This window comes from Mobula hypostoma, chromosome 15 (assembly GCF_963921235.1).
Source record: "Mobula hypostoma chromosome 15, sMobHyp1.1, whole genome shotgun sequence".
NCBI classification, from domain to species: domain Eukaryota; kingdom Metazoa; phylum Chordata; class Chondrichthyes; order Myliobatiformes; family Myliobatidae; genus Mobula; species Mobula hypostoma.
The window spans coordinates 55,474,971-55,493,773 of NC_086111.1; the positions used below are offsets into that span (position 1 = coordinate 55,474,971).

At 39.2% G+C, this 18,803-nt stretch overlaps 1 protein-coding gene across 2 annotated transcripts in view; it reads left to right on the forward strand.

The window, feature by feature from the left end:
* dcp1a (decapping mRNA 1A) overlaps nucleotides 1–18,803 on the forward strand; it is a 115,769-nt gene that overhangs the window by 20,365 nt on the left and 76,601 nt on the right. The window contains exons 2-3 of one of the 2 annotated variants that reach the window (XM_063068095.1): nucleotides 7,141–7,287; nucleotides 9,562–9,602. In XM_063068095.1, the coding sequence (XP_062924165.1) occupies nucleotides 7,156–7,287; nucleotides 9,562–9,602 (173 nt within the window). In that variant the 5' untranslated portion in view covers nucleotides 7,141–7,155. The remainder of the gene's footprint in view (nucleotides 1–7,140; nucleotides 7,288–9,561; nucleotides 9,603–18,803) is intronic. The other variant, XM_063068096.1, reaches the window with a different exon arrangement.

The window sequence follows — 18,803 nt, forward strand, 5'->3', positions numbered from 1 at the left end:
ACTATCAGATTACACAGTGAAATGTATCTGACAAGCCTTACGTAATTTGATGAAAGGAAATAATTGAAGAGCAAATTAAAGAGCAACATGACCAGTGTGTTCTATATTTTTAATTGCAATTATTGTAGGCTTTGTGTAAACAGCAGATAAAATGTGTCGTGAATTGGATTGAAGTTATATGATGTAGAATTGTTTATAAATAAAGAAAATTGTTGTTATTTGTTGTTAAAGATTATAAAGATGTTTGTCAAAACAAGCATACAGAATTCATGCCCACTCCAAAATGTGTTAAAACTGCACCATTTACTTTTGCTTATTACAGACTTAAAGCCAGGAGACAGGACATATACCTGGACTAAGCTCACAGGGTTAATAGAACAGTGATTCGACTACTCAGTCCCAAAATATGTACATTCAATTAATTATGTTTGCTAATTTTTCAAAATCAGATCACTCCTATTAATAGAGTCAATGTGATTTTTGTTGCTGCTTTTGCAAATTGTATCTGTGTGTAAAAGCATGCAAATAGTTTTAATAAAACGTTAAAACATTATACTTATACATTGATGCAGCCAAGTGTTTAGAGAAGTCTGTCCAAATCCTCAGTATAGCCAATTAACACAATGACATACACAACAGTGCTTTGCGGTGCAATATAGGGATTTTGTCCAAATGCTGTCTAGTCCATCACCATTTGGGAACCACTGTGGATTCCCATTACAAATAATTATCACTCCCCTGCTGGGCTATTTCTCCCCTTGGATAGAGTGTTATTTTTCTATTATCTGCCATGATGTGCCCTTACTTCTCATAGTCAAATGCGGTGTGATATTGGTTCCTGTGAATTATCTTGGAATAGACTTGCTATGACATCTTGCTGTTATGGATATCCTCTCTTCCTCCATGCATATTCTAATTTGCCATCATGATCAGAGATTAAGGGAGCTTGGGCTTTACTCTTTGGAGAGAAGGAGGATGAGAGGAGACAGGATAGAGGTATTCACGATATTAAGAGGAATAGATAGAGTGGACAGCCAGCGCCTCTTCCCCAGGGCACCACTGCTCAATACAAGAGGACATGGCTTTAAGGTAAGGAGTGGGAAGTTCAAGGAGGATATTAGAGGAAGGTTTTTCACTCAGAGAGTGGTTGGTGCGTGGAATGCACTGCCTGAGTCAGTGGTGGAGACAGATACACCAGTGAAATTTAAGAGACTACTAGACAGGTATATGGAGGAATTTAAGGTGGGGGTTTATATGGGAGGCAGGGTTTAAGGGTCGGCACAACATTGTGTTGTTCTATGTTTGTTCTATGTAAATCATTTTACTAATTTAAAGAGTTTCCCAGTGATCCAAGTGCTGCAAACTTCAGTCAAGTAGCCCTAGTCAAGTAGTACAATAACCCTAATACTCTTAATTGCTGGGCATGAGATAACAAAGAAATTGCTATTCTTTCACAAAATGATTCAAACATTCTGTCATTCCACTAATTTCTTCAAAAATGTAAAACAATACATAGCTTTGAAAAATATCATATTTCCAAATGGTATATACCTTCTCATTTCATCAGCATCTGAAGATATTTCTGTTTGTAACTGAACAACAGGAACAGGAACACATTGTACCTTGGAATAGTTCTGCTCCTCAACTGGAGATCACGACTTCAAATCATCCCTGGGGGGGTGATCTGAATTTACTCAAAGCCAAGAAAATTTATTATTTACTGTTTTTCCTGTCATTGGCAGCTTCATATTGGCTCTTAAAATGGTTCAAAATTGCAACAACAGTTTGCTTTCAACATAGGAATTGATCTGACAGAACAGAATTTTTTTTAAATGACAACCTCATTCAAAGTTAAGAGCAAGAACAAAGATTAGTCAGAAGTGTACGTTTCAGGAGAGTTTTAATGTAAAAGATGTAGGGAAAGGATTTAGATGGAAAATTGCCAAATAAAAAAGATATTGAAGGATTTGGCAACATGAGTAGAGCGAAGGGATGCAGTAAAAGAGCAAACTATGACATAGGAGATAGAAACCTGGGAATTGATTGAAATAGAATGTGGAATGTAGAGAGAAGAAGTTGAAAATAAGGACAGTGGTTTTCAGTTAAATTGGTCGGGAAATACAGGTCCAAAGTCAAACAAGGAGTTTGATGATAAATGTACAAGAGCAATGATAGGAAGTTGAAAATCCACAATGTTCACATTTTGACATTAAAATAAATTAAGGTGTAGAAAGTACCTGGAAAAGGTTAGGTATCACATTTATGTTCCAGAAGAATCACAAGAACCGCAACCACATAACTGCCATAAAACTCTGATAACCTGCTATCTGACTACTGTATTCAGAAATTCCAATAGCTTATCATCTGCCTCACTGCATGATTTTTCTTCTGCACCCTTTAAATTCACTAGTGATCCCAGAAGCTTATCATGGAACTAGTTCTGGCATTCCCTTGAAATGCACTGGGGTACTTGTTTCCTCACTCCCTGAAAACCCAGCCGGGATGTGGTTCTATGCATATCGTTAAACTAAACAGAACCTGGGTTCCTATGCACCCTATAAACTTACTGGGTGCCCTGAATATTTTATTTCAATACTATGTAGCATCAAAAAAATTGAATTAAAAGCATTTTGAAGATTTAACCAATACCACATCTAGTAGTTCGGAAGGTTAGCTAAACCAGCACTGAATTCCTGATTTGTATTTGAATATCAGTTTTACTACAGCTGAAAGATACGTGGCAGTGACCCGACAAATATTTTTTCAACTCCACTTCATAAGTGTGTATTCTCTGCCAACCAGAAGGAGGAAAACTGAAGATACTTCGAAATACTGCAGTTTCTATGTTCACTAGAGCATTAGAAGAACTGTGGTTGGTCATTTTGCTCTATGTGCCTGTTTCATCATTCAGTAAAGGGAATCTTTTCTCGTTGACTGTTGGTGTTCCACATGGGTCTGTGTTGGGACCGTTTCATTTTACATTATATGCCAATAATTTGGATGATGGAATTGATGGTTTTATTGCAAAGTTTGCAGACGATATGAAAATAGTTGGAGGGGCAGGCAGTTTTGAGGAAGTAGAGAAGTTATAGAATGATAGACAAATTAAGAGAATGAGCAAAGAAGTGGCAGATGGGAATACAGTGTTGGGAGGTGTATGGTTATGTACTTTGGTAGAAGAAATGAAAGGGTTGACTATTTTCTAAATGGAGAGAAAATACAAAAAACTGAGATGCAAAGTGACTTGGGAGTCCTTGTGTCATATCCTCTTAAAGTTAATTTGCAGGTGAAGTCTGTGGTGAGGAAGGGAAATGCAATGTTAGCATTCATTTTAAGAGGACTAGAATATAAAAGCAAGGGTGTAATGTTGAGATTTTACATAGCACTGGTGAAGCCTCACTTGGAGTACTGTGAGCAGTTTTAGGCCTCTTATCTTAGACAGGACATGCTGAAAGTAGAGAGGGTTCAAAGGAGATTCATGAAAATGATTCCAGGATTGAACAACTAGTCATATGAAGAGCATTTGATGGCTATGGGCCTGTATTCAATGGAATTCAGAAAGTAAGGGGTGACCTAATTGAAACCTATCGAATGGTAATGCCACTACTCCCCCTTTAATCCCTCCTGCTCAGTCATGAAATAAACGCAGCTCAGGACATTAATCACACCATGCTCAACCTTTTGATTCCTGACTTTGTGAAAGGCCTTGATACAGTGGATGTGAAGAGGAACTTTCCTATGGTGAGACAGTCTAAGACCAGATGATACAGCCTCAGCATAGAGGGGTGTCCTTTTAGAACAGAGATGAGGAGGAATTTCTGTAGCCAGAAAGTGGTGAATCTGTGGAATTTGTTGCCACAGGCAGCCACAGAGGCCAAGTCTTTATGCATATTTAAGGAAGAGGCTGATAAATTCTTGATTGGTTGAGCATGAATAGGAAGGAGGGGGAGGCAGTAGATCGGAACTGAGAGCAAAAATGGATCAGTCTTGAAGAAATGGCAGAGCAGACTCAATGGGCCAAGTGGCCTAACTCTGCTGCTACAGTACCTATTAAAAGTATGAACCCCACTATCCCTCACCCGCCGCCCGGAAGTTTTCATGTTTTATTGTTTTACAACATTGAATCACAGTGGATTTAATTTGGCTTTTTTGAAATGATCAACAGAAAAAGAATCTTTCTTGTCAAAGTGAAAACAGATCTCTACAATGTGTTCTAAATTAATTACAAATATAAAACACAAAATAATTGATTGTATACGTATTCACGCCCTTCAAGTCAGTATTTAGTACGTACACCTTTGGCAGCAATTACAGCCTTAAGTATGTGTGGATCGGTCTCTATCAACTTTGCATATCTGGACACTGCAATTTTTCTCCATTCTTCCTTACAAAACTGCTCAAGCTCTGTCAGATTGCATAGGGATCATGAGTGAACAGCCCTTTTCAAGTCCAGCCATAAATTCTCAATCAGATTGAAGTATGGACTCTGACTTGGCTATTCTGGGACATTAACTTTGTTGTTTTTAAGTCATTCCTGTGCAGCTTTGGCTTTATGCTTAGGGTCATTGTGCCCAAGTCGCAGTTCTGTTGCAGGCTGCATCAGGTTTTCCTCCAGGATTTCTTTATTCTCCTCAGCACTGAGTTGGCTCCACAATTGTGGATCCATGTGTCTTTGTTTAGTTTTTTTCCCACAATTTGCTCTCTTTTGCAAATTGGATAAGTGGTAGTCTTGTGTGTGTGGTTTTAAAGAATTCTATTGTGTTTGTTTGTTTTTTAAAGTTGTATATTATATATATATATATGTATATCTATGTGTGTGTGTATGTATATACACACACACACACACATATTGATAATAACTTTGAACTTTGACCTGCTGAGTGTATCCAGTATGTTTTGGTCCCTGTAACCATCTTATCAAGCCTTGTAAGAAATTTCTAGTTTTCAAGATATCACCTCTCATTTTTCTGAGCTCCTGAGAAAAATTTATTTAATCACTCCTTACGGGCCAATCTTTTATCCCAGTAATCAATCAAGTGAATCTTCATTGTACTTCTAACATAAATATGCTATTCCTTAAGTGGGAAGATCAGATCTAGACACAATATTCCACATTAGCCTTACTAGGACCCTCTTTAATGTATCGAGAAGCCCTTATTCTTGCTTAAATCTTCTGGCAGTTGGTCTTAATTACTGAACTGTATGTTAGTTGACAGTAAATTGTGCACAAAGATTCCCAGATCCCTTTGAACACTGACATTCCAAGATAGATAACTTAACATTTTTCCACATTATATTGTATCTGAATATCCTTATCTGTTCTCTTAGCCTGCCGCTATCCTCTGAAGCCTATCTGCATTCTCTTCACAATTCGCAACATCATAAGTATTTGTCTCAACAGATTTTGGTATATTAACCCGATCCCTTCAGCTGAATTATTTATTTATATAGATTGTGGGCATCTGACAACTCAATATTCATAGCATCCCAATCTGAAATGACCTGTTTATTCACTGTGAACCAATAATCAATTCATACAGTGCATTACCCTCAATCACATCTGCTCTAATATTGTGTAATATACTCTTGTGTTTGGCACCTTACCAAAGTCTAAATGCACCACATCCTAGTTCCCCCTTTTCTACTCTACAAGTTACAACGTCTTAAGCCCTAACAGATTTGTTAAACACAAACATCCATTCATAAAGCCAAATTAACTCTGTCCAATTAGAAGTGCTCCATTGCTACTTCTTTAATAGAAATGTCACATTCACCCTTCTACTGATGACATCTGCACTCACCATTTTCTTTCTTTCTGCTTTCTGAAATATTGTGGTTACATTTCTATTTCCAAATTTGTGGCAATCATTCCAGAAAATGTAGATTTTTTAAAATTTAGTTTTCTTGAAAGAATTGGTGGTGGAGATTTTGAATGTTTAGAACTATTTCAAAACCTGGCTGATCATCAGGTCATGGAGATTTTTTTGGCTTTCAAGTCCAGATGAAGTAATAAATAATCCTAATTTGAAAGTGAATTATCACTTCAACTGAGGACTAAATTTCCTGCAGAAATGGAGCACAATCACCAAGTATTCATCAGGAAGCTTTCAATAGGCCAATTAGTGATGTGGACTACACCCCTATTAGCCGTGCCCAATTCTTATGAATCAAAGATGAATATTTTTATTGTTACTGCATGTGCAGTTTGAACACACATAAATAATATTAATTCCAAGTGTGTAAAATTGTGAAGGAAAAGGATAATTAATTTCCGAGAAGTTTGCCAAGTGGAGGTTGTCACCAGCGCCATGTAATCGTCGCGACCTAAGAAACAAAACTGAACTATTTGATGGCTGAGCAACAATGTCACCAACGATCCATATTTTGTAAACATTAATAGTTCATACATCAAATATATTGTTATTTTACACATCAATCAACTGCTATGCTTCTCTGAGCTACATGTATCAAGCAATTTCTAATAATGAATCGTTGAAACTCGAATTAAAGAATGAGTAGAATGTCTCTAACATCGTGTGTCAGTTTACCACTCTCAATCATGTCTTAGTGTTTTATTTGGGGTGGGAGAGGGCAACATCTTGCATGTAGGATGAAGAGTGAGCATATCACACTTTCAGAAATACCTTCGTGGTTATTTATGTAAACAGTAGCATAACGAGCAATTAGAGATGTGAGAATAAAACCGATAAGTGGCATGAATTATACAGCTGATGGTTTATATAGAAAAAGGATGTAACTTTTGAATAAAATCATCTTTCTAATGACTGACAAATAATAATTCTCTAAAGTGGGAGTTAAATAATAACATCTCAATAACACCACCGGTCAAAGAGTTTGATGTGGGTTGGCGGAATTTTCTGATGCAACACAGAGGACCGTCCGCAATTTTATCCCGAAAAGCACAGCAAATTTAAAAAACAATAATTTTTTTTAAATGCTGAGATGAAAATAAACGGTATTTCAGTTCGCTAAGCGAAGGTACGAATGAGCGTGGGTAGCTTGGTGCAGTAAAGATTGGTTCCGGGAGCACAGTGTAAGAGTCAGATGGGTAGGAACGATCAGTTAGGGTTGTAGGGCAGGAGGAGCTGTATTTGAGTTGTGCTTTTCTCCTCTATACAGGTTGGGTAATCCAACATGGAGGCGTTGAGCAAAAGGCGCGATATTAGTCTGTCAGCTTTGAAGCAAAATGATCCTTTCATCTCCAGCATCGTCGACGTAACCAGTCAGGTCGCACTATATACTTTTAACCCCAAATCTGGCGAGTGGGTGAGTTGCCACTGTTGTGCTGATCGAGAGAAATTGTGCTCCGTACTAAAGCTGTAACTTCACTGGAAAGCTGTGGACTGAAGTTTTAACCCCGGGGTGACTGGTATTTACTGAAAGCTTGCTGTAGTTTTTATAATCGTATGAATTTGTTAAAGGTCTTGTCGCTTACCTGAGAATATAGGGTGACACCTGATGGCCGGAATTAACGAACTTACTGGGGCATTTGTCGTACATGGCTATGCTGTTTTCTTTAATATTTCACAAGATCCTCCTCGTACGCTATATTATCCAACCTTATCAAGATATTTTCTTCGTGTTTATCTAGCTTCCCCATAATCGTTGAGAATTATTAAAAGTTGAGTAAAGTTTAACCTTCTAAAAACTTAGACCTGCTGAAGGAAGCAAAATAACTTAGCCACAAGTGGCCAAGTAATATCATCAAAGTCAGCCTAATTGGAATGAAAAATGGAAATATAGTTACATAGTGATAATTAATCTTTAGGTAGCCTTGGACGTGGCTTTTTAAAATATGTTAATATTCTTGGACTTCGTTTCTAGGTTTTAAAACCTTGTGTCATGCTAAACATATTGACAATATTTGGTCTGAGTGGATTAGCTTTGGTCATGTGTTTACTGTACAGTTCATTATTTAGGATTGTCTCTGCTAGTATGTAGCTTTAATTAAATCTTTTAAAAAATATATCGGTTAATTTTATGCAGACCCTGTGACTGTTACAACTGTTTTAAAAAAATCATTATGATGGTTTCATATCCCTTGCACTGAATGGTACTTTTTTGGTCCTTAAATTTTAATTAACTTTACCTGATGAAATTTTGGAATTGTTGAAAAGTAATATTTTTTTCTTAATATTCACTTAAATCATTTGAAGCAGGTTGAGGTGTTAATTTCTAAATTGTAGGTTCTTTGGCTACAACAGTACTCTTGAAAAGTTAAGCAGATATGTTATTTGGAAATAGCTATCCCTTATTGATATCACCTGAAGAATCATCTATGCCTCTGTCCCTAGTTGTAGGCATTCTGTTGGAGTTGGGCTTTAATCAGTAAATATAATAGAGTTCTGGGATATTCTTTGCCTTTATTGTTCCATATCCACTAACTCCTACAATTCTCTTCATCATACTTCTACTACTCTGTTCCATTTTCCCAGTTATAATTGGCCTTTGGTGCTATTGGTTCCAGAATGTCTTATTCCACCCCTAAAATATGATGTGTCACTTGTATTCTTTTCCCCAGTTTATTCCCTGACTTACCATTAAATAGACTCACCCAGCCTCTCTTCAGGAATTCGATGGATGATTAAACAATGTGTTCAATAAAGACTTGAAAAGTACAATTATTTGTGTCTTATTAGTTTAGGCCGATTGTGTTTGTCTACCATTGTAACTTAGGTGAAGATCAGACCACATTTTAAGAGTAATACAGAAAAACAGGTAAGGCAGAAGAAGAAGATGGCGGCGCGACGCAGCTCGCAGTGGCCACTCCAGTTGTGATATGTTATCTGTCAAGTAGGGTGCCGTGCACAATTCTGATTTGATGGAGACAGGCGTGAAAGCACGGAGGAACATCTGGTGAAACTTCTGAAATGCCTGCTTCACTGCCACTGCTACTGTGTGATCCAGAATCTCCGGAGGGGAAGGCCCTGAGTCCTCAGCTTTGCTTGTTGCTCGGCGGCCGGGGCGGGGATGAAGCGCTTGGCAGAGGATGGCGCTCGGTGTCGGAGGGCTGGTCGGATGCTCAATGTTTTTGGACGGACTCAAGAGTCCGCTGCGGTCGGGTGCTTCCAATGGTGCGGCATCGGCAAGTTTGTGGCACTTGGAGGTTCATGGCAGGGAGAGTTTCTCCCTTCTACCGTCTGAGTGAGATGATGAGGCTATTGGAACTTTGATACATTTTTTTTTACCATGCCCATGGTCTGCTGTTTATCAAATTATGGTATTGCTTTGCACTGTTGTAACTATATGTTATAATTATGTGGTTTTGCCTGTTTTAGTCTTGGTTTGTCTTGTGTTTCTGTGATATCACTCTGGAGGAACATTGTATCATTTTTTAATGCGTGCATTTCTAAATGACAATAAACGAGGACTGAGTGTGCTCATAACCTAATCTAAACCAACATGATGATTTACTTGTTTGGTTAATTCAGTAGAGGTTCTCAGTAATTCAAGATTTTAGAGTATTAAGGCCTGTGTCTATTTTTCAGATTTGTGAAGATCTTTGAAATTGTTTAATTTGATTTTTTTTTTAATTTATAGGAGAAGACTGATATCGAAGGTACTTTGTTCGTGTACACCAGGTAAGCTTATAAATTGTCCAATAAACTAATCTCAGGATTTACTTAAAAACAAAATTTAGCAGGTGAATGAGCAGAGAGGTTTTTCAGGTGGGTTACATTTCATCATATGGGAAAGTAAGCAATGATGCGAGTTAAGTTGTGGGAAAGTGGTTGGAAAGAATCAAAGGGAAGTTCTGTGACAGTGGAGTTTCCGGCAAGAGTGAATGATGTGAAGTAAAGTAATGGTGCTGGCTGAGTTGGGGGTTGATGAACTGCAAAAGATAATGTCTGGAGGCAATATTTATCAGCAGATAGTTAAATTTGAAATACAAGGAGAGAAGAAAAAAATAATGTTTGAAATGTAAAATACAAACCTTGAATGCCTGATTATCTGCAAGTAGTGAATTCTGAAGGTTGTCAAGTGCCAAGTCAAATCCTCTTGAGTTTTGTTGGAACAGAGCGTATTGCTAATGAATGATAAAACTTTCTTTAGTCAAAGGGTGGTGAATCTGAGATGCATTGCCACAGGTGTCTCTGGAGGCCAAGTCATTAAGTGGAGGTTGACAGATTCCTGATAGGTAAGGGCGGCAAAGATTACGGGGAGATGGCAGGAAAATGAGGTTGAGAAAGAAAATAAATAATCGAATGGCAGAATGGATATGATGAGTTGAATAGCCTAGTTCTGCTCTTATTTCTTATGGTTTAGAGCATTAAAGAAATAAATATCTGGAAGCAAAGAATAACCGTAGTGGACTAAATGGAGGAATTCTGCAAAGCAGTCCCCATGTCTGTTTTCAATTTTCTTAATCTAGGGATCATCACATCATGAACACTGAACACAGGATACAAAATTAGAAGTGTAAGAAAATTCTTTTATATTCAATAGCAGAGTGAAAGAAAACAAGCCATTTATACTAAATAGTATAGTTTAAAAGTGATGGTGAAAAATTTAACAATAACAATGTAAATGATATTTGAAATGAACACACTGCCAGATATGCTCAGGTTGAGCAGCACCTGTGAAAAGAAAAAGTTTTCAACCTAAAGTGCCCTTTCCACAGATGCTCCCTGATCTGTTGACTGTTTCCAGTTTTTCCTTTGTTTCTTAAAAAAGTATATTTATTCATGTTTGAAAATGGTAGGTGAAACTAATAAAACAAATGCAATCCTAGCCTCAGCATAAAGTTCAAAATTCAGGCAGGAAGATGTGTTTTAAATTTAGCTGGAGTATTATATTTAATTCTTTGAACCACTACTTAGCGATATGAAGACTTTGGAAAGTTACTTGTTTGGAATCACTGTCTGAGAAGACAAATATCTACAGATTCCATAGTAACCGTAAAAGGAAGTTTGATGACAATTGGGAAGACAGAAAAAAATGTAATATATTAAAACCATGGGAATAAGAAGAACTGCTCCGCACTTGGAAAGACCTGGTCCAGAAGAGAGTTCCATTGGCCTCTATTTTCATCCTGTTCATTGATTCTAATGTATTGTGGAAGTTATTTATAGAGACACTCCAAAAAATTAGAAGGAAAAGTAATGAAATACAGATATGAAAATGTGCATGACAATCTATCTTGGTGTTACATCTATAATAAGAATGAAGCCATTTTGCATTTTAATACCATAGTTAATTTTTAATGTTGCTCAATGGCTTTGTTCTGTTCTCCTGATCCTCTGGCAAGTAAAATAAATTGAAAAAGAAAGAAACATATAAATAGAATTTTAGAGCAGTCCTGGGGAGATACTGTGTTGAAGATGCCAATTTTTGTTGAATTGAATTGGAGCAGAATAGTTCTCATGGTTTCCTGGTTAATATTAATGTTACCAAATTTTCATTCATTCATTCATAGCTTGTCACACCAAACAGCTGGCCACTTTAGTCTTGGTTGATGTTGAGCAGGTCAGTGTCAGCTAAATCAGGTGAGAGTGGGCAGTTGCGCAGAACGTGTTCGATGTTCTGCACCCTTTCGCCACACTCACAGGATTTGCTGGTCTTTAAACCTCACTTCACCATATTGTCTCCCCGTCCTACCATTTCCATCTGTCAAGCAATATAGGATAGGAACAGACAAGTTAGGAAAGCGTTTAATTGGAGTAAGGGGAAATATGAGGCTATCAGGCAGGAACTTGGAAGCATAAATTGGGAACAGATGTTCTCGGAAATGTACAGAAGAAATGCGGCAAATGTTCAGGGGATATTTGCGTCGAGTTCTGAATAGGTATGTTCCAATGAGACAGGGAAAGGATGGTAGGGTAGAGGAACCGTGGTGTACAAAGGCTGTTGTAAATCTAGTCAAGAAGAAAAGAGCTTACGAAAGGTTCAAAAAACAAGGTAATGATAGGGATCTAGAAGATTATAAGGCTAGCAGGAAGGAGCTTAAGAAAGAAATTAGGAGAGCCAGAAGGAGCCATGAGAAGGACTTGGCGGACAGGATTAAGGAAAACCCCAAGGCATTCGACAAGTATGTGAAGAGCAAGAGGATAAGAAGTGAGAGAATAGGACCAATCAAGTATGACAGTGAAAAAGTGTGTATGGAACCGGAGGAGATAGCAGAGGTACTTAATGAGTACTTTGCTTCAGTATTCACAATGGAAAAGGATCTTGGTAATGTAGGGATGATTTACAGCAGATTGAAAAGCTTGAGCATATAGATATTAAGAAAGGATGTGCTGGAGCTTTTGGAAAGCATCAAGTTGGATGTCACCGGGACCAGATGAGATGTACCCCAGGCTATGTGGGAGGCAAGGGAGGAGATTGTTGATCCTCTGGCAATGATCTTTGCATCATCAATGGGGACGGGAGAGGTTCCGGAGGATTGCAGGGTTGCGGATATTGTTCCATTATTCAAGAAAAGGAGTTGAGGTAGCACAGGAAATTATAGACCAGTGAGTCTTACTTCAGTGGATAGTAAGTTGATGGAGAAGATCCTGAGAGGCAGGATTTATGAACATCTGGAGAGGCATAATATGATTAGGAATAGTCAGCATGGCTTTGTTAAAGGCAGGTCATGCCTTACGAGCCTGATTGTATTTTTTTGAGGATGTGACTAAAACAGATTGATGCAGAGCAGTAGGTGAGTGTATATGGATTTCATCAAGGCATTTGACAAGGTACCCCATGCAAGGCTTATTGAGAAAGTAAGGAGGCATGGTATCCAAGGGGACCTTGCTTTGTGGATCCAGAACTGGCTTGCCTACAGAAGGCATAGAGTGGTTGTAGACGGGTCATATTCTGCATGGAGGTCGGTGACCAGTGGTGTGCCTCAGGGATCTGTTCTGGGACTCCTACTCTTCATGATTTTTATAAATGACCTGGATAAGGAAGTGGAGGGATGGGTTAGTAAATTTGCTGATGACAAAGGTTGAGGGTTTTGTGGATAGTGTGGAGGACTGTCAAAGATTACAGCGGGACATTGATAGGATGCAAAACTGGGCTGAGAAGTGGCAGATGGAGTTCAACCCAGATAAGTGTGAGGTTCATTTTGGTAGGTCAAATATGATGGCAGAATATAGTATTAATGGTAAGACTCTTGGCAGTTTGGAGGATCAGAGGAATCTTGGGGTCCGAGTCCATAGGACACTCAAAGCTGCTGCGCAGGTTGACTCTATGGTTAAGAAAGCATACGGGGCATTGGCCTTCATCAATTGTGGGATTGAGTTTAGGAGCCGAGAGGTAATGTTGCAGCTATATAGGACCCTGGTCAGATCCCACTTGGAGTACTGTGTTCAGTTCTGGTCGCCTCACTATAGGAAAAATGTGGAAACCATAGAAAAGGTGTAGAGGAGATTTACAAGGATGTTGCCTGGGTTGGGGAGCATGCCTGATGAGAATAGGTAGAGTGAACTCAGCCTTTTTTCCTTGGAGCTATGGAGGATGGGAGCTGTAGAAGATGAGAGGCATTGATCGTGTGGATAGTCAGAGGCTTTTTTCCAGGGCTGAAATGGCTAGCACAAGAGGGCAGTTTTAAGGTGCTTGGTAGTAGGTACAGAGGAGATGTCAAGGTTAAGTTTTTTACACAGAGAGTGGTGAGTGCGTGCAATGGGCTGCTGGCGACGGTGATGGAGGTGGATACGATAGGGTCTTTTAAGAGACTCCTGGACAGGTACATGGAGAAATAGAGGGCTATGGGTAACCCTGGGTAATTTCTAAGGTAACGATATGTTCGGCACAACTTTGTGGGCCGAAGGGCCTGTATTGTGTGGTAGGTTTTCGGTGTTTCTAAATTAACTGATTTCTGTTACAAAATAGATTTTCATAACTTTTGTAAATCAGTTTTGAATGAACATAAATGAAATCTCATAAACCAAATTAAATTGAAAAAAACGTGTGCTGTAATGTAGAGCATACACTCTTAAATTCTCTGCTTGCAGTTCACATTCTACCTGAGCTTGTCACTGCAAATGATGAAAATTGTGACTTTAATGTTCACGTTCCTGCTTCTTAACAAATAAAGAATAGCAACTTTGTTCTGCATGTTGTTTTGAACTTTCCCTATAAAAGCACAACGGACTGTAGCTTAAAAAAGAATTAGTATGGCGAAGCTGCATGACTGTACCACCTTCTCGTATTTGAGCATAAATGCCAGCTAGTCAATGGAAACGTTTACGGTCTGACAAAGGTCTGTATTGGTTGGTGCTGAGAATTATTGGCATATTTGTTTAGTAAAACAGTTAAACATTGGGAAATATGGTACCCTGTGTAGTTAGTGAATGTCTATAAATACTCATTTGAATTTGTGTGCAATATTGATAACCATGCTTTGTAGATGTATGCAGAACACAAATTAAAGAGACATCTCTCGACTCCTCTGCCATGAAATGGATCATGTCCTCTTTAGTTAAAAATAGTTATACATGCTATTATTCAATCTGATTGAACCAGTCATGAATCTAAGGAATTTTTGAAAGGTGAAAGAAATGTTTCTGCTCTCACTGGACATTTAAGACTGAAGTCAGTTAGAACAGGGGTCCCCAACCTTCTTTGCAATGCGGACCAGTTTATTATTGACAATATTCTTGCGGACCGGCCAACCTGGCGGGGGGTGGGGTGCGGGGGGGTTGCCAACAGACAAGAGTAGCAGTCAACTACGTTGTTTACCCTGAGAAAGACTACAATGACCATGAAGCCTTGCGCGGGCACCAGAGTGCATGCGTGACTTGCGCATGCGTGTACGTGCCGATTTCTTTTTTTCTACAAATTGTTTTTGGCGATTCTGTACTGGGGAGGGGTGTTAATCACGACCGGAATATAGGTGGTAAGTGGCTAATACACACAGTTTCGTTTCTAAAAGGCTTTATCTAGCGAATTTACTATTAAACACACAGCATACATTTTCCTCGCATGAATATAGTGATATGTCAATTATCAGGGGAGGACGGGGAGCTTGAAGTAAGTGTTGAATGAACTTCCAGTAGAAGTGGTAGAGGCAGGTTCGATACTATCATTTAAAGAAAAATTGGATAGGTATATGGACAGGAAAGGAATGGAGGGTTATGGGCTGAGTGCAGGTCGGTGGGACTAGATGAGAGTAGCGTTCGGCATGGACTAGAAGGGCAGAGATGGCCTGTTTCCATGCTGCAATTGTTATATGGTTATGTAAGTCAATAGCATCATAACATTTTAAGTAACGTTTGGATATTAAACACAGCACATATTTTCCCAGTATGAACATATAAAATCATTGCAACACACCAGTATCGCTGAATCAGTGGGAGCCCTGGGCTGAGTACTTGTTTCCCTGCAACAAGACGGTACCACCGAGGGGTGATGGGAGACAGTGATACTTGAAGGGGGTTCCTTATGTCCAGTCTATTCCGCAATTTAGTTTTTGTTGCATTCATTGCAGAGATATATTGGAAATGGAAGCAACGTTTTCAGTGCTTTCGTGGCTGTCTCCAGATATTTAGCCTTGACTTTCATCCAGAATGCCGGCAGAGATGTTATGTCAAACAGACTTTTCAGCCCGCCGTCATTTGCAAGCTCGGGGAGTTGATCTCCTTCCCGCGCTGACATGGATGATGCGTGGGTAATGACCTCACGTGCGTTTAAGCTCAACAGTGCGTGACAGGGAATGAGGAAAGGTGCAGCTGACTCAAATGGCCAAATCATATCGTTTCCTCATGGCCCGGTAGCACATGCTTTGCGGCCCGGTACCAGTCTGCAGCCCGGTGGTTGGGGACCACTGAGTTAGAACCTGAGTCTTGTTAATTCCAGCCCCACCCAATTGCTCATTCCCACCTTCCTCGTGTTTTGTAATATTCCTCAGTTCCTCCTATTTCCCAGCTGTTTTGGGATTGTTACTTGTATCCTGAGTAGTTACAACTGTTACAGAATACTTTCTGAATTCATATGGCATCTCGTTTTTCCATTATTAATTCCACCTACATCCCTTCTGTAGGACTAGCAATTGCATTGTTAAATGTATTTTTAATCTTTTTTTCACATTCCTGGCTTACCTTTTTTTTATTCATATTCTTCTTCCTTATCCATTTATTAGTTTTTGTTTTTCCTTTTTGTATACTCTGTTCAATCTTCTGATCTGCCAGTCCTTTTGCAAATATCTGCTCATTGAGTTTGATATTATTTTTAAACTTTTTTTGTTAACCATGAATGTACATGCATTCCGATGAGTATTATGTATGTATATTCTGAAAAATCCCCTTAAATGTTTGTCACTGCATTTCAACTGACTGAACCCTTAACTGAATTTTCCTCTCCATTTTAGATAACTCTATTTCCATGTTCTCATTGAATTTATTTAAGTTTTAAAATACTAATCTTGGACTATCATTTTCTGCTTTCTGATGAAATGAAAAATTCAATCATGATTGTTGCTAATTCACTGAGATCATCATTTAAACTTATTTTGTTGAACAATGCCAGGTCAAATATAACCTGCTGTTTGTCTCCAGATCATGCTATTCCAGAAAACTATGCTAAAGACATATGAATACCTCCAATCAGGCTTTCTTTGCTTGTTTGATTAAAATTCCCTATAGTTATTCCTATACCTTTCTGTCAAGCTCTCATTAGTTTGTACTGTAAATGTTTAAATGGTCCATACGCCAGTAACATAAGGAACACCTTGACTATATTTCATTTCTCCAGTCAAATTGTTTTCTATATCTTAGTTTCCTGAATTTGGGTCATTCATTTCCATTGCACTAAGACGACATTAATATCAGACCCAGTCCTCTACTTTTGCTTAGCTTCTTGTCCATTATAAATGTCATCTGTCCTGTAATATTCACGTGTTAATCCATGTCATCCTGCAACCATTTCTCTCAACCTTATCTTCCTGCTTGCATCAAGATTGTGTTTCATTTGTTCACCAAAGGCAGTATTGATCTTCAAAGTAGGGTGGAAGTCTAATTATTGCACTGGTACAACAGAACCATTCAAATTACAGGTCGACCTTCACTAATGCGACTACCTGTAATCCGGTTCCTTCGATAATCCGGCACTGATTATGTTTATTGTGATCCTTCTGTAACTTGGCATTTTCACTAATCCAGCACTCCTCAGGTCCCAGTGGTGCGAGATTAGTGAAGGTCAAGTCAGGTCACTTTTTATTGCCATTTTGACCATAACTGTTGGTACAGTACACAGTAAAAATGAGACAACATTTTTCAGGACCATGGTGCTACATGAACAATACAAAAACTACACTAGACTACAGACCTACCCAGGACTGCATAAAGTGCACAAAACAGTGCCGGCTTTACAATAAATAATAAACAAGACAATAGGCACAGTAGAGGGCAGTTGGTGGCAGTCCAGGTTCTGGGTATTGAGGAGTCTGATGGCTTGGGGGAAGAAACTGTTACATAGTCTGGTCGTAAGAGCCTGAATACTTCGGTGCCTTTTGCCAGATGGCAGGAGGGAGAGAAGTTTGCACGAGGGGTGCGTGGGGTCCTTCATAGTGCTGTTTGCTTTACGGATGCAGAGTGTGGTGTAAATGTCTGTAATGGCGGGAAGAGAGACCCTGATGATCTTCTCAGCTGACTTCACTATCCACTGCAGGGTCTTGCGATCCAAGATGGTACAATTTCCGAACTAGGCAGTGATGCAGCTGCTCAGGATGCTCTCAATACAACCTCTGTAGAATGTGGTGAGGATGGGGGAATTGGAGATGGACTTTTCTCAACCTTCGCAGAAAGTAGACACACTGCTGGGCTTTCTTTGCTATGGAGCTGGTGTTGAGGGACCAGGTGAGATTCTCCGCCAGGTGAACACCAAGAAATTTGGTACTCTTAACGATCTCTACGTAGGAGTCGTCGATGTTCAGCGGAGAGTGGTCGCTCCATGAGAGGTCGACCTGTAGTATGATTTTGTGGATGAATACTTTTATCTATTTGTGAGCATGCATCATAAAGTCCGTGTGTCTTGCCTAGTGCAAGTTTTAACAACCCCTCATGACTGAAGAGAAATTTAGTTTCTAATAGACAAGTTTCTAAGGAGAATGAATCAACCAAGGGCTTCTGATGCCACTGAGATTAAGAGAATACGAGTGAATGGCTGAAGAAAAAGGTGCAGGAGGGGGAGTGTTGAATAAGACATAGGAGCACAAATTAGGCCGTTTGGCCCTTCGGGTCTGCTCCACCATTCAATCACAGCTGATCCTTTTTTCCCCTCTTCAGCTCCGCTCCCCAGCCTTTTTCCTGTAACCTTAGATGCCATGTCCATTCAAGAACTGATCAAGCTCTGCCTTGAATACACTTAAATACCTGGCCTCCACAGCTGCCTACGGTAAAAAATTCCACAAATTCAACACTCTCTGTCTAAAGAAATTTCCCTGCATCTCTGTTTGAAATGGGGTCCCTGTATCCTGAGGCTGTGACCTCTTGTTCTAGACTCCCCCCACCATGGAAAACATCCTTTTCACATCTATTCTGTCTAGGCTTTTCAACATTAGAAAGATTTCAATGAGATCCCTCCTCATCCTTCCAAATGCCAATGAGTACAGACCTAGAACCATCAAATGTTCCTCCTATGATACCCTTTCATTCCTGGAATCATCCTTGTGAACCTCCTCTGAACCATCTCCCATGCCAGCACATTTCTTCTTAAATGAGGAACCCAAAACTGTTCACAGTACTCAAGGTGAGGCCTCACCATTGCGTATAAAGCCTCAGCATCACATCCCTGTTCTTGTATTCTAGACCTCTTGAAATGAATGCTAACATTGCATTTGCCTTCCTCATCACCAACTCTTA